This window comes from Amblyraja radiata, chromosome 25 (genome assembly GCF_010909765.2).
Source record: "Amblyraja radiata isolate CabotCenter1 chromosome 25, sAmbRad1.1.pri, whole genome shotgun sequence".
In the NCBI taxonomy this organism is placed as follows: Eukaryota; Metazoa; Chordata; class Chondrichthyes; order Rajiformes; family Rajidae; genus Amblyraja; species Amblyraja radiata.
Genome location: NC_045980.1, coordinates 27,129,140 through 27,141,821, shown reverse-complemented (window position 1 = coordinate 27,141,821; position 12,682 = coordinate 27,129,140). Strand labels below are relative to the sequence as shown.

The window sequence follows — 12,682 nt, the reverse complement described above, 5'->3', positions numbered from 1 at the left end:
AATGCTGGAGAAACTCAGCGGGTGCAGCAGCATCTATGGAGCGAAGGAGATAGGCAACGTTTCGGCCCGAAACGTTGCCTATTTCCTTCGCTCCATAGATGCTGCTGCACCCGCTGAGTTTCTCCAGCATTTTTGTGTACCTTCGATTTTCCAGCATCTCAGATTCAGATTCAGATTCAATTTTAATTGTCATTGTCAGTGTACAGTACAGAGACAACGAAATGCATTTCCTTCTTAAACACTTATTTCATACAATTCTGTTTTCTATTGATGGAAGGACAGACTTTCAATGAAGGCAGTTCAGAAAATATTTATTGTGGTTCAGAAGAAGGTGTTGTTTTAGACAGAAAGCTTGAGCAGATTGGGCTCTTGCTCAGTGGAGTTTAGAAGAATGAATGTTGATTTTTATTGAAAATGTAAGATTTTGAGCGATCTTGACAAGGAGTTTACCCTCAGGGGAGAATCTAGGCCCTGGGCATAGTTTAAGAATAAAAGGTTACTGTTGTAAGATTGAAATGAAAAGGACGTGCTACTTTCAGTATATCATGAATCTCCAGTTTTACACCATAAAGAGCAGCAGGAGCTGCATCATTGAATTTATTCCTTGCTGGAATAAGATATTTTGTGACCTCTTTTTTGAGGTTATGGGGAGCATGCATAAATGTGGAGCTGAAGTTAAGAAAAGATAAGCCCAAGATCACAAGAAATTTGGTTTGTGGTGTGTGCAAAATAACTGCTGCGTTTGTATGCTTGTTAATAGATCAGATTGACATCTGCCCTTCATCATATCTGAGGGATGTACTTCAAGCTGTGCTATTATTAATGTAATGTTATAAACAAACGTCCGCATAAAAATAATAACCACAAAATGGAGTCTCGATTCTTGTCAGCAAATGCTTAAATCAGATGAAACCTCTGCCAGCTGAATCACTTTGACAGGCAGCCAGTGAATCCAAAAGGAATTGCTGGCTTTGAGCCATTTGTGCCCGAGGGTGTCTTTCTAAGTTAAATCTGAGACGCCCTGAAGGTTAGATGCCAGTGAACCTGATGACACACTGATTTGCTAAAGTGTGCATCTGAATGCAGTACATCTACTCTCAGCTTTTCATCTGGGCAGGCTTTCAGATAAATGCAAATGATGGCTTTGTAGACCCAGTGGGCAAAAGGAAGTGCAGGTGAATTATTTAAAAAGTTGTAATTATTTATTGGCATTTTACTATGTTTTGAATACCATAAAATGTTTGAACATTTTTGAAAGAAGCTTGATTTTAGAAATTACATGCTTTTTTGTATCTGACTACCAGAGACATTTTAAAAAGTAGAATCTGTATCTCAGCCTTGAATACCCAATGAACTGTTACCAGGGCAGGGTGTTTTGGAAATATAGCCTTGGGAAATACCTGAGGAAGGATGTTGTTAAGGTGGAAAGAGTGCAGAGAAGTTTTAGGATGATGTTGCCAGAACTTGGGAGGCCTGAGCTATATATAGAGGGAGTTTGGACTCTATTCTTTGGCGCACAGGAGATGAGGGATACAGTGTAGAGGTGTATAAGATCATAAGAGGAATAGATAGGGTGGATCCATAGTCATTAACCCAGAGTAGGAATCAAGAACCAGAGGACATAAGATTAAAGTGAGAGAGGGATAGATTTAATAGAAACCTGAGGGGCAACCTTTTTCACACAGAGGATGTTGGTACATGGAATGAACTACCAGTGGAAGTAGTTGACACAGGTACAATTAAAAAAATTCGAAATCATTTAGACAGATACATGGACAGCAAAGGTTTAGAGTTATATGGGCACGTGGGACTAGTATAGATAGGCATCATTGTCGACATGGGCAAGTTGGGCTGAAGGGCCTGTTTCTGTGCTGCATGTTCAAGGTCTCTTGCAGCTGAAATGAGAAAAGCAAAATGTTACCGTGGTGTGTAGATTTGAGGTGACGATGATTTGTCCAAATGATAGTGTGATAGAGAAGATTGCTCAAAATCTTACAGAAAGCAAGGAGTAATAGGCAAGATAAAGCCCTCTTTTTCGTTTGCAGGTGCAAAAGGAAGATACTGACATAGTTTGGAGATGATATAAACCATGGAATAGCGAAATTGATCATGCTTGGTTAAGTGGAAGGATAAGAAGGAAGATATTAAGCAAGGTTAATGGATGGGCCATTAGTATATTTTAGCAGCAGAATGGAACAGAAGCTGCTAGCTCAAAAACCTTGCCTATTTGGTACGGTAATTTAAGCTTTGTGGCAATCATTTAGCAAGATACAACAACCGGCAAAGTGATAACGATCAGGTTTAATGATGTTGGTTTTAATGATGTTGGTTATGGGAGCTATTTTGGCAAGGATACCAGGGATATTATCCATATTACCGTGTAAAATACTTTTTACATCCACCTGAGATATCAGAAGGGTCCTAGCTTAACGTCTCTCTGAAAGACTCCATAGTCAACGGTGCAGCAGTCCCTCCGTACTGCATTGTGTCACTGAAATTTCATGCTTGAACTTTTACAGAGAGATGCCAACTCACTTTAAGAGTCAAAGGTGAGAAGAATAATACCACAGAAAGAGTTGAATTTAATTTAACCGAACGTGCCTACTCACAGTCTCAGGATACAATGGACATACTGTAGAGTAGGAAGAGGTTGCTGGGGAGTGCTAGAGTAAAAAATTCCCATTCCAGTGTTCATATATTTGTAGTAAAAAAATGGTCTACTTTTGTTTCTATTCTCACTTCTAGGAAAAGATCTCTGCGACATTCCCACGGTCAATTTCTTCACTCCGTCACTCTCCAACCCTTTTAGTTCTCATCTACATTGCTACGCTGAGCAATCTTTCCTGGACAGATCATGTTCCAATTGTATGCAGGTGATAGCTTTACAGCTCCACTATCTCAGACTTGTTGCAGATTTTAATCTAACCGATACCAATAAATATAAAATGTCCTTAGTCTTTGAACCCTTGCACAAACTCCATTTCCTTCACCATATCATTGGACACCATCTGAAACTTAGCCAGGTGGTTTAGAGGCTAGATATTATTTAATGGAACTGAGTTGTTAACTGTGTACACTACTATGTTTATTTATACAAATTACACTAAAACTGTGTACACTGGTTTTCAACATTTTCAGTTCTGCCATTGCCTCAACTCGTGCTGCTGAGACCTTCATCCATGCCTTTGTTACCACTGTTCCAAAGTTGTCCTCGCCAATCTCCCGTTAGCCTACATTGACATGTATTGATCCAAAACACGGCAGCCTTTGTTTTGTTGTTGTCTCTCATTCACCCATAATGCTTGTGTCAGCAAGCCTAAATTGAGCTGCATTCCAAGAATGCCTTGATTTTTTAAATTCTGATCAATGTGTTACCTCAGTAGATTTGACCCTGCCATCCCTCAGAACAGTTCTTACAACTTCTTTCAACCTTTTAAACCTTCCAGATATCTTTGCATTACCAATTTTCTTGCATTCCCTGATTTTTATTGTTTTACTGTATCTTCAACTAGCAATTGACTTCTCCAATTTCAGGTAGTCCTTGCTTTCTCCCTCCTTCCCCTCCCCTTCCCAGCTCTCCCACAGCCTACTGTCTCCGCCTCTTCTTACCCCCCGCCCCCACCTCCACATCTAAGAAGGGTCTCGACCCGAAACATCACCTATTCCTTCGCTCCATAGATGCTGCCTCAACCATTGAGTTTCTCCAGCATTTTTGTCTATCTTCAACTAGCATGTCACTAAGCTCTGCAATTTCCAGTCTAAAAATCTCTCTCCCTCATTGACACTACCTTTATGACCAGGGTGTCTTCCTAATCTCTCGTCATGTGGTTTATTGTCAATTGTTTCTCAGGTTGTGTGTTGTAATAACATGCCAGATTTTGCTGGAAAGTTAATGTGATGCGAACAGTGCATACTTGATGGTAGACAAAAATGCTGGAGAAACTCAGCGGGTGAGGCAGCATCTATGGAGCGAAGGAATAGGTGACGTTTCAGATCGAGACCCTTCTTCAGACTGATGTGCAAAGATCTTAGAGCAGAGCAAGATGGGTTACTCTCACGCAAACGTGTAGTACGCTCATGGGCGGATTCATGGGTGATTATAGGACCCATTTTAGCGACCAGTCCCCGCCATCTTGTTCCGCCATCTTGCTCCGCCATCTTGCTTCCGGCCAAAGATCGGATCTTTGTTTCCGCAGCGTGGAGAAGGAGTGAGCGGCCCGGGGCAGCGGGGAGAGGGAATGCGCGGCCCGGGACAGCGGGGAGAGGGAGTGAGCGGCCCGGGGCAGCGGGGAGAGGGAGTGTGGGGCCCGGGGCAGCGGGGGAATGGGGTTGCCGCGGCCCGGGGGCAAAAGCGGGGAGAGGGGTACGGGGGAGAGGGAGTGAGCGGCCGCGGCAGCGGGGAGAGGGAGTGCGCGGCCCGGGGTCAGCGGGGAGAGGAGTGTGGGGCCCGGGGCAGCGGGAGAGGGAGTGGGGGCCCGGGGGGGGCAGTGGGGGATTGGGTGCGCGGCCCGGGGCAGCGGGAGAGGGTGTGCGCTGCCCAGGGCACGGGAAGTGAGTGAGGCGCCCGGGGCAGCGGGGAGAGGGAGTGCGCGGCCCGGGGCAGCGGGGAGAGGGAGTGCGCGGCCCGGGGCAGCGGGGAGAGGGAGTGAGCGGCCCGGGGCAGCGGGGAGAGGGAGTGTGGGGCCCGGGGCAGCGGGGAGAGGGAGTGTGGGGCCCGGGGCAGCGGGGAGAGGGGGTGCGCGGCCCGGGGCAGCGGGGAGAGGGGGTGCGCGGCCCGGGGCAGCGGGGAGAGGGGGTGCGGGGCAGCGGGGAGAGGGGGTACGGGGCAGCGGGGAGAGGGGGTGAGCGGCCCGGGGCAGCGGGGTGAGGGGGTGAGCGGCCCGGGGCAGCGGGGTGAGGGAGTGAGCGGCCCGGGGCAGCGGGGAGAGGGGCATAGGAGGGGGGGAGACATTGTAGTGTGGGGGCAGGCGAGGGAGTGTCGCGGGGGGGGAGAGAGTTGAGGGGTGTGGATAAGGCCTAGTGTGTGTGAAGTTGCGGGGAGGTTTACAATGTTTCTTATTTAATGTCCCTTGTCTAGTCTGAAATAAAGTTCATCATTGGATCAGAAGAAATATAATTGTGTGTGTTATATGATTATATACATTTATATCACATTCATGTATGTGTGTTTATAAACATTAACAGAATTATGAACTAACAGAATTATGAATCTAACCCTATATCACACACAAAAACTTCCCCCGCAATGTCAATTACCCTGCGAGTCGGGTCGGTTCCGGTTACTACAAAATCAACTCAAACACTGCTTGTGAGCCATTTAAAAAGAAATGATTTAAAAAACATACACTGCGAGTCGGGTCAGGTCAGGTAGGCTCCGGTTACTAAAATGGGCGGGGGAAAATGCCCAGGATCCCCTCCGTAGCGTACTACACGTCAGCCCATTGTATTTTGCAGGAGTAGCCCATCTTGCTCTGCTCTAAGATCTTTGAAAGCAAGGGCTACCTGAAATTGGAGAAGTCAATGTTCATACCACTGGGGTGTAAACTGCCCAAGTGAAATATGAGATGCTGCTCCTCCAATTCGCGGTGGGACTCACTCTGACCATGGAGGAGGCCCAGGGCAGAAAGGTTGGATTCGGAATGGGAGGAGGAGTTGAAGTGCTGAGCCACCGGGAGATCAGGTTGGCTAATGCGAACTGAGGGGAGGTGTTGGGTGAAGCGATCGCCAAGCCTGCGCTTGGTCTCACAGCTGTAGAGCAGTGGACACCTAGAACAGCGGATGCAATAGATGAGGTTGGAGGAGGTGCAGGTGAACCTCTGCCTCACCTGGAAAGACTACTTGGGTCCTTGGATGGGGTCGAGGGGGGAGGTAAAGCGACAAGTGTAGCAAGGGAAAGTACCGGGGAGGGGGTGGGAAGGGACGAATTGACCAGGGAGTTACAGAGGGAGCGGTCTCTGCAGAAAGCCGAAAGGGGAGGAGATGGGAAAATGTGGCCAGTGGTGAGATCCCGTTGGAGATGGCGAAAATGTCGAGGATTATCTTATACTTGATAATGTGCAAGTGAGCCAGCAACCTACATCAATGTAAAAAAATACCTCGTGAATTGTGAATTACCACAGGCTGCTTGACAGTATGTCAGCTATTTTGGGAAGATGGCAACTTGCCCAGATCCTCACAGTGAATTGCCCTTTAATCTCTTTACAGACATTTTTGTCTAGAGGTTGATGTTGTATGCACCTTCTTAAAGTTGTGATTTATTGTCAATGACTATCACTCAACCTCTGGTCCAGTAAAGGAATTAAAAGCCTTGGGTCTTATTAATTCAGAATCTGCCGGAGTTTTTTTTTAAAGTACAATGTTTAAAATGTTTTTAAAAAGGATTTCGTGTTTTTAAACAATACAATACAATTCAATTTATTGTCATTTGGACCCCTTGAGGTCCAAACGAAATGTCGTTTCTGCAGCCATACATTACAAAACAAAAAGACCCGAGACACAACACAGTTTACACAAACATCCATCACATCGTTGTGATGGAAGGCAAAAAAAAACTTATCTCTCCACTGCACTCTCCCCCCCATGTCAGAGTCAGAGTCAAAGTCAAAGCCCCCGGCTGGCGATGGCGATTGTCCCGCGGCCATTAAAGCCACGCCGGGTGATGCAAGGTCGCGCACCAGGTCTTGGTGTTAGAGCCCCCGGCATACGCTCGCAGAGTCCCGCGGCCATTCCAAGCCGCGCGGGGCGATGGTGTAAGGCCCCGCTCAGGTAATCTTCAACCCCGCAACTCGGGCGGGAGAAGTCGCCGTTGCGGAAGCCCCGAAAAGCGGTCTCCCAGCAGGGACCCGCGGGCTCCCGGTGCCGCCGTCCGCCAAACCCGCAGTTGCAGCCTCCGAAGCTCCGGAGGTCGGGTGGCAGCAGTGCTCACCACAGCTCCACCCGCTCTGGACTCGGCCAGCCCCGTGACGGTGAGTAGTCGGCAGCTCCGTAGCTGGAACCCCAGGTCGTTCCTGTTGGAGGCCGCTCCACGTTGCAGCCCCAACGACAACGGAGACCCGACAAAGAAAAGGTCGGGTCTCCCGTGCAGGGGAAAGATTTTAAAGTTACCCCCTCCCCCCCACACCACCCCCACCCCCCCCCCACACACATACCCCAACAAAAAAAATAACAAAAACTACATAAAAACGAGACAAAAAATAATAAAACACAGACGGACTGCAGAGGCCGCTGCTGACGAGAGGCATGATTGTTGAAATATGCCTCTTTTATCACCCTCCTTGGGAGTTCTGGTATATTTTTCCATCTTTGTACCACATAGGATACATTCTTGGTCTCACTGTTCACTGAGGATCCAGATGCTTTGTTGTCCTCTCTGCAATTAGCAGTTTGCAGTTTCAGCAGTTGCAAAGCAAAATATATTTCAGCCAAAGGTGCAGAAACACATCTAACTAATTTGGAATACCCTAGGTTACTCTGCATCAGCACATTCCATCTCAGCACAATTTGAGCTGAAAGCATTTAGGAAATCAGTCAAGCTTCCTTTTGTATTTCTAATTCCACTTTATTTCTTGAACTTGTTTAGTGAGATCGAGCCCAGTATAGTTATACAGCAAAACAAGAAAGTTTTACCCAAGAGGAGTTCTGTAATGGGCCATCACGGATATACTGCAAAAGGCCATGCTTATTTATGCAAATTACTATATATAATATACCTGGAAAATTCCAAGAGATCTTTTAGTTAAAATAGTCAATAGTTGGCCAGAGTACAAAATTTAATATAAAAAAAAGACAAAGTGCTGCAGTAACTCAGAGAGTCTGGCAGCATTTCTGTCGAAGATGCTCCAGAGATGCTGCTTGACTCACGGAGTTACTCCAGCATTTTTGTGCCTTTTTAAAAAATAAACCAGCACCTGCAGTTCCTTGTTTCTCCATTCTGAGTTTAATATATTATTTCCATTTCGAGAGGTCGAATTGAATTGTCTAATGTCTCTCTAATCACATCTTTTTTCCAGTTCATTTATGTTGTTTTATCACGTTTTATTACCTAAATGAATTGAAATTATGGGAATAGAGGAGCGGCGAAGGAATATATTGAGAGTTTCTATACCATGGCAGCACTGCGAGATTTCACAATAGGTTGAGTTAATTTAAGTTTATAATGACCATTGCTTGCCTCATGCCTGCTTATTTTGCATTGGGAATAATATAATTACGTGGGAGGTATTAATGAACGTTAGTAGATTGGTCAAAGCTGTTCCTTGTGTGCTATGACACAAGAAAGGGCAAGATTCATCCTTCGGACCGATGATAATTATTAATACTCGCATTCTAGATAGATTTTCTCACTGGGATTAAGGATTCTACTGTTACATTGAATTTAGAATTTCCATTGGATCCCCACATAAATGTTGAAGTAATAACAGAGTGTTAATTGCTTGCTGAAGGCTGCAGTAAATTCAGGTTAGGTGGTATGATGAATATTTGTAGTGAGTTGCTGCATTTCTGTTCTGACGAGTGGCATATTTTCCAAAAACTAATTATTCACCCTTCTTAGGCCTGGTGTCATGAAAAAAAAGAAGAGTTTTAGGCAAAAAAAAGGCGTGAGAATTTTATTTGTAAGGTGTCATCAAATGAGAATATTTATTTGTTATTAAATAACTGACATTTTAATGGGATTAATGGACCAGAGAGATGTAGGATCTGTGAAACAAAACGCTTATGCATCCTAAAGTTTCTTATTAAAGAGAGAGAGTACAAGTTAAAACAGTGGAATGTTATATTTAGTTTTGGATGCTTTTCTTCGAAAAGCAATTTAAAGTTTTGGAGAGGATATTCACTAATATTCTAATTAGGATGAGGAACTTTATTATAATAAGATTCTTTCTATCGGGAAAATAAGTTAAAATGAAATATCAACATTTTTCGATTGAGTGGTTGTAATAAATTAATTCATCAGTGTTTCCAGCATTTTCATCTTTATTTCATGCAGTGGCTTATTAGAGTATTAATGCCCTCTGAGGCATGGATTCACAATGTTATTATGTGAAGTGGTAAATGTTTGAAAAAATAATGTATCTTAAAGATTCTGTGGAAAATAAGACTACAGATAGCTGTTTCAGAGAGCTGATATGATTAATAGGATAAAGGGCATTTTGTTTTGCACAACATTGCAATGTAATAACAATTACATCTCTATAACATATTTATCCTTACTTTTTCTTTTAGATGCTCTGCTAGCTGACCTAGAATCAACAACTTCACAGATTTCAAAAAGACCCATTTTTATCCCAGAGGAAACCCCGTACTCCTATCCAACAGGAAGCCATGTTAGCCAGGAAGTATCCATTCCCCCACCAGTGCCACCACCTCCCTCAGCTGATGCTTTGAATGGGGTAATCATCGACTCAGTTGAACAAAGGCAACCCTCTGTTTCACGATATCAGCACCAGAAGGTAGGTGTGAGCTATCCTTTGTCCATGCAATTATTGTTCTATGGCTCCTCCTTGCCCCCCCCCCTCAATTTCTCCCCCATTTTAATTCCTTATGACACTAAAGTGATTTTCTACACCAAATTTGAACAGTCCACATTTCTTGATGCTGCTTTATTTCTTCCACTTTTAGACTATTAATGGAATTAACATAATAAAGTTATCACAAACTCAGATTGCCCCGTTCCCATTGACCTCTCTCATCAAGTAATTAAGTTCAGCTCTCATTCTTCAATAAACAGTTTATGACAGTATAATGGAAAAACAGTTGTCTAGAAAGTTAGTTGCACAGTACGTTATTTTTCTTCAACATTTTGAAATTGAACACTTTTCCCTTGGATTGGATTTGACCAGGCATGAGTCACCTTTGTGCCAATGATGTGATTTTAACCCATGGGACGCATGGGATGACTTCATTCCCATTGCAATGCTATTGTAGAAGCATTGTAAAAAAATCAGAGTATATTGTAACAGGAGTACCCATTAGTGAGCACAGCTGGGGCAGCTTGTGCTTCTCAGCATAACATGTAGGCCAGATAAGTGAAAACTTGCCCACGTGCTTCCGAATTTATGCTGCACCTATGAATCTCCAGACCTCCAACACTATTGCAATCCCCGCCCAGAAGCTCACCCTCTTTACTCTTCCCCCCCCCCCCCCCCCCCCCCCCCCCCCACAATATGTTAGCTTCCTGACCCTTCCTAAACACTGCCAATCTTGCCATTTTCCCTTCCCTCTCCACTGTCTGTCAATACCAGATTCTAATGTTTCTTATTCCTTCCAGAGCATGAAGCGTACTGGTGGGTAGATTTCATTCTCAAAATAGGTATTAGTCAAGAGCTACTATCTACCACAATTTATTTGAAAGTGTTTCTTGAAACTTTTCTTGATGTAGCTGAGGTTCCCTTAGTTTCTGTAAAATTAAAAAAAAAAATGTTTTTGGCACATATGCTCTTTTGTGTCATCTAGAAGTATTTCTTAAATTGGGTCATGAGGTGGAGATTTTTTCTTTAATGTCTTGCAGTCATGATAAAACGTAACTGATATTTTGCACACAAAATAATGGGAGTACATTGAATGTTGTGCAATTTTAAATTATTGTGGTCCCACTATGACGCATCTGGGAATATGACTTAGTGTGTTATAGGGCTAATCATGGCTCATTTGGCCATAAATGGCATTTAAGAGACTTTGAATTCTGAACAGAATCTTAACAGATTGAAAGCATGCTGAATATACTGAATCATCTGCCAGTTTGTATCTCTGAATTTAGTATTATTTTCCACTGAGTCATTCAGAACAGCTTAGTTCCATTATAGAACAGAGTTGAACTCAAAACAACTTGGCATTATTGCCAGTATCCAGGAAGAACATTCCTCCTTTGAAATTATACTTTAATTCCCTAGAGTGGAATTCTGGCAGGGCTGTCAAATGTTTCCTTCTGGGCATGTGATGCACCCAAGAATATATTTTGTTGGCAAACGAAATAAATAAATTGATGCATTGCTACAATGAATGAGTGATCTCCAACTAAATTCCCTGAAATGAAATAATTTGCAGCAGAGGGATTTTGAGCACAACTTCCATTGTAATTGAAAGCAGTGATAAGTTTTTGGATCTTCTGAACCGTGTGTCAACTTGAGTCTTTGTGAATGGGGGAAGGGATGTAAGCAAAATCGAACGTGAAAGTACTGCCAAGAGTCGAAGGGGATTTTTTTGCTGATTAGTCTGGCTTCTAAAATCTTGAGAGATGCCTCTGAAATCTTTTTTTTCAGTAATAAAGAGAAGACAGTGAATATTATGTGGATTAATTCCTAGAAGGTAGTTGATAAGGGCGGCAAATAAGACATTATAAAAAGTTGAGGCAAATAACATTTAAAAGAACGTCAATAGACTCAAAATGCTGGAGTAACTCAGCGGGACAGGCAGCATCTATGGAGAGAAAGAATGGGTGACGTTTCGGGTCGAGGCCCTTCGGACAAAAGAACATAATCTTGAGGCTGTGAGAATATTTTTTTCATATTCTAAAGGAGTATATTCTAATGCGGCCCATTACCCGAACTCATCCGGCCCGCAGGTGGATTTTTTCCCCCGTAATCATCATGCCCGCCGAGTGCGGCCGAGCTCTGGCTGTACCGCATCCTGCGCAAAGCCGCCGGCACTGCCGCGTACCTTCTGTGAACACATGATTTGATGCCTGCCATCCGAGGCGGGATGGGGGCGGGATCCATGTGTACAGGTGATAGATGTGGCCCACCATCCGCTCACAGACATGCGTACTGGCCCCTATGCAGAACAAGGTTGCCGACCCCTGGAGTAGGCAATGATATATGCCCTGCAGTGAACTGTGACTGTTTGTTCGTTGTTCATGTAATCGATTTGAATACAGTGAGATGTTGAAGCTTTTTGATAGCAGTTTTCAATGTATAGGAGGTTAGATAGAATTATAGAATTCACATGGGTATGGATAGGTTCCTTATGCAATATTATAGTGTAAAAGAGCACAAAATTGAAACATATAAAATTATTAAGGATTGGACACGCTAGAGGCAGGAAACATGTTCCCAATGTTGGGGGAGTCCAGAACCAGGTGCCACAGTTTAAGAATAAGGGGTAAGCCATTTAGAACGGAGATGAGGAAACACTTTTTCACACAGAGAGTTGTGAGTCTGTGAAATTCTCTGCCTCAGAGGGCGGTGGAGGCCAGTTCTCTGGATACTTTCAAGAGAAAGCTAGATAGGGCTCTTGAAGATAGCAGAGTCAGGGGATACGGGGAGAAGGCAGGAATGGGGTACTGATTGTGGATGATCAGCCATGATCACATTGAATGGTGGTGCTGGCTTGATGGTCCGAATGGCCTACTCCTGCACCTATTGTCTATTGGCTAAAATAAATACGCATAAACAATAATGTTCTTACTGAGTACAAAGGCAAAAAAATCTGGGATTTCAGACAGACTTTTAAACATAGAAGTGATGGTGATAAAACAATAACAATTAAACTTCTCTGTTTAAGACACACACAAAAGGAATATATAATGGGAAGTATTTAAGTATGTTTGCAGCCACAAGATTGAATAGTACAGGTTTATTTTCCTTAAATCCTCTGAGAAGAATAATATAATCATAGAAACAGCACAGCAGCAAATTTTCATAGACTTTGGGTTACTTGAGAAAGTTTGAAAAATTGTTATGATACT

The 12,682-nt window shown here is 43.7% G+C and overlaps 1 protein-coding gene across 7 annotated transcripts in view; it reads left to right on the top strand.

The window, feature by feature from the left end:
• pxn (paxillin) overlaps positions 1 to 12,682 on the top strand; it is a 132,014-nt gene that overhangs the window by 90,065 nt on the left and 29,267 nt on the right. For all 7 annotated transcript variants that reach the window (XM_033043581.1, XM_033043584.1, XM_033043585.1 and 4 more), the window contains exon 2: positions 9,223 to 9,449. In XM_033043581.1, the coding sequence (XP_032899472.1) occupies positions 9,223 to 9,449 (227 nt within the window). The remainder of the gene's footprint in view (positions 1 to 9,222; positions 9,450 to 12,682) is intronic.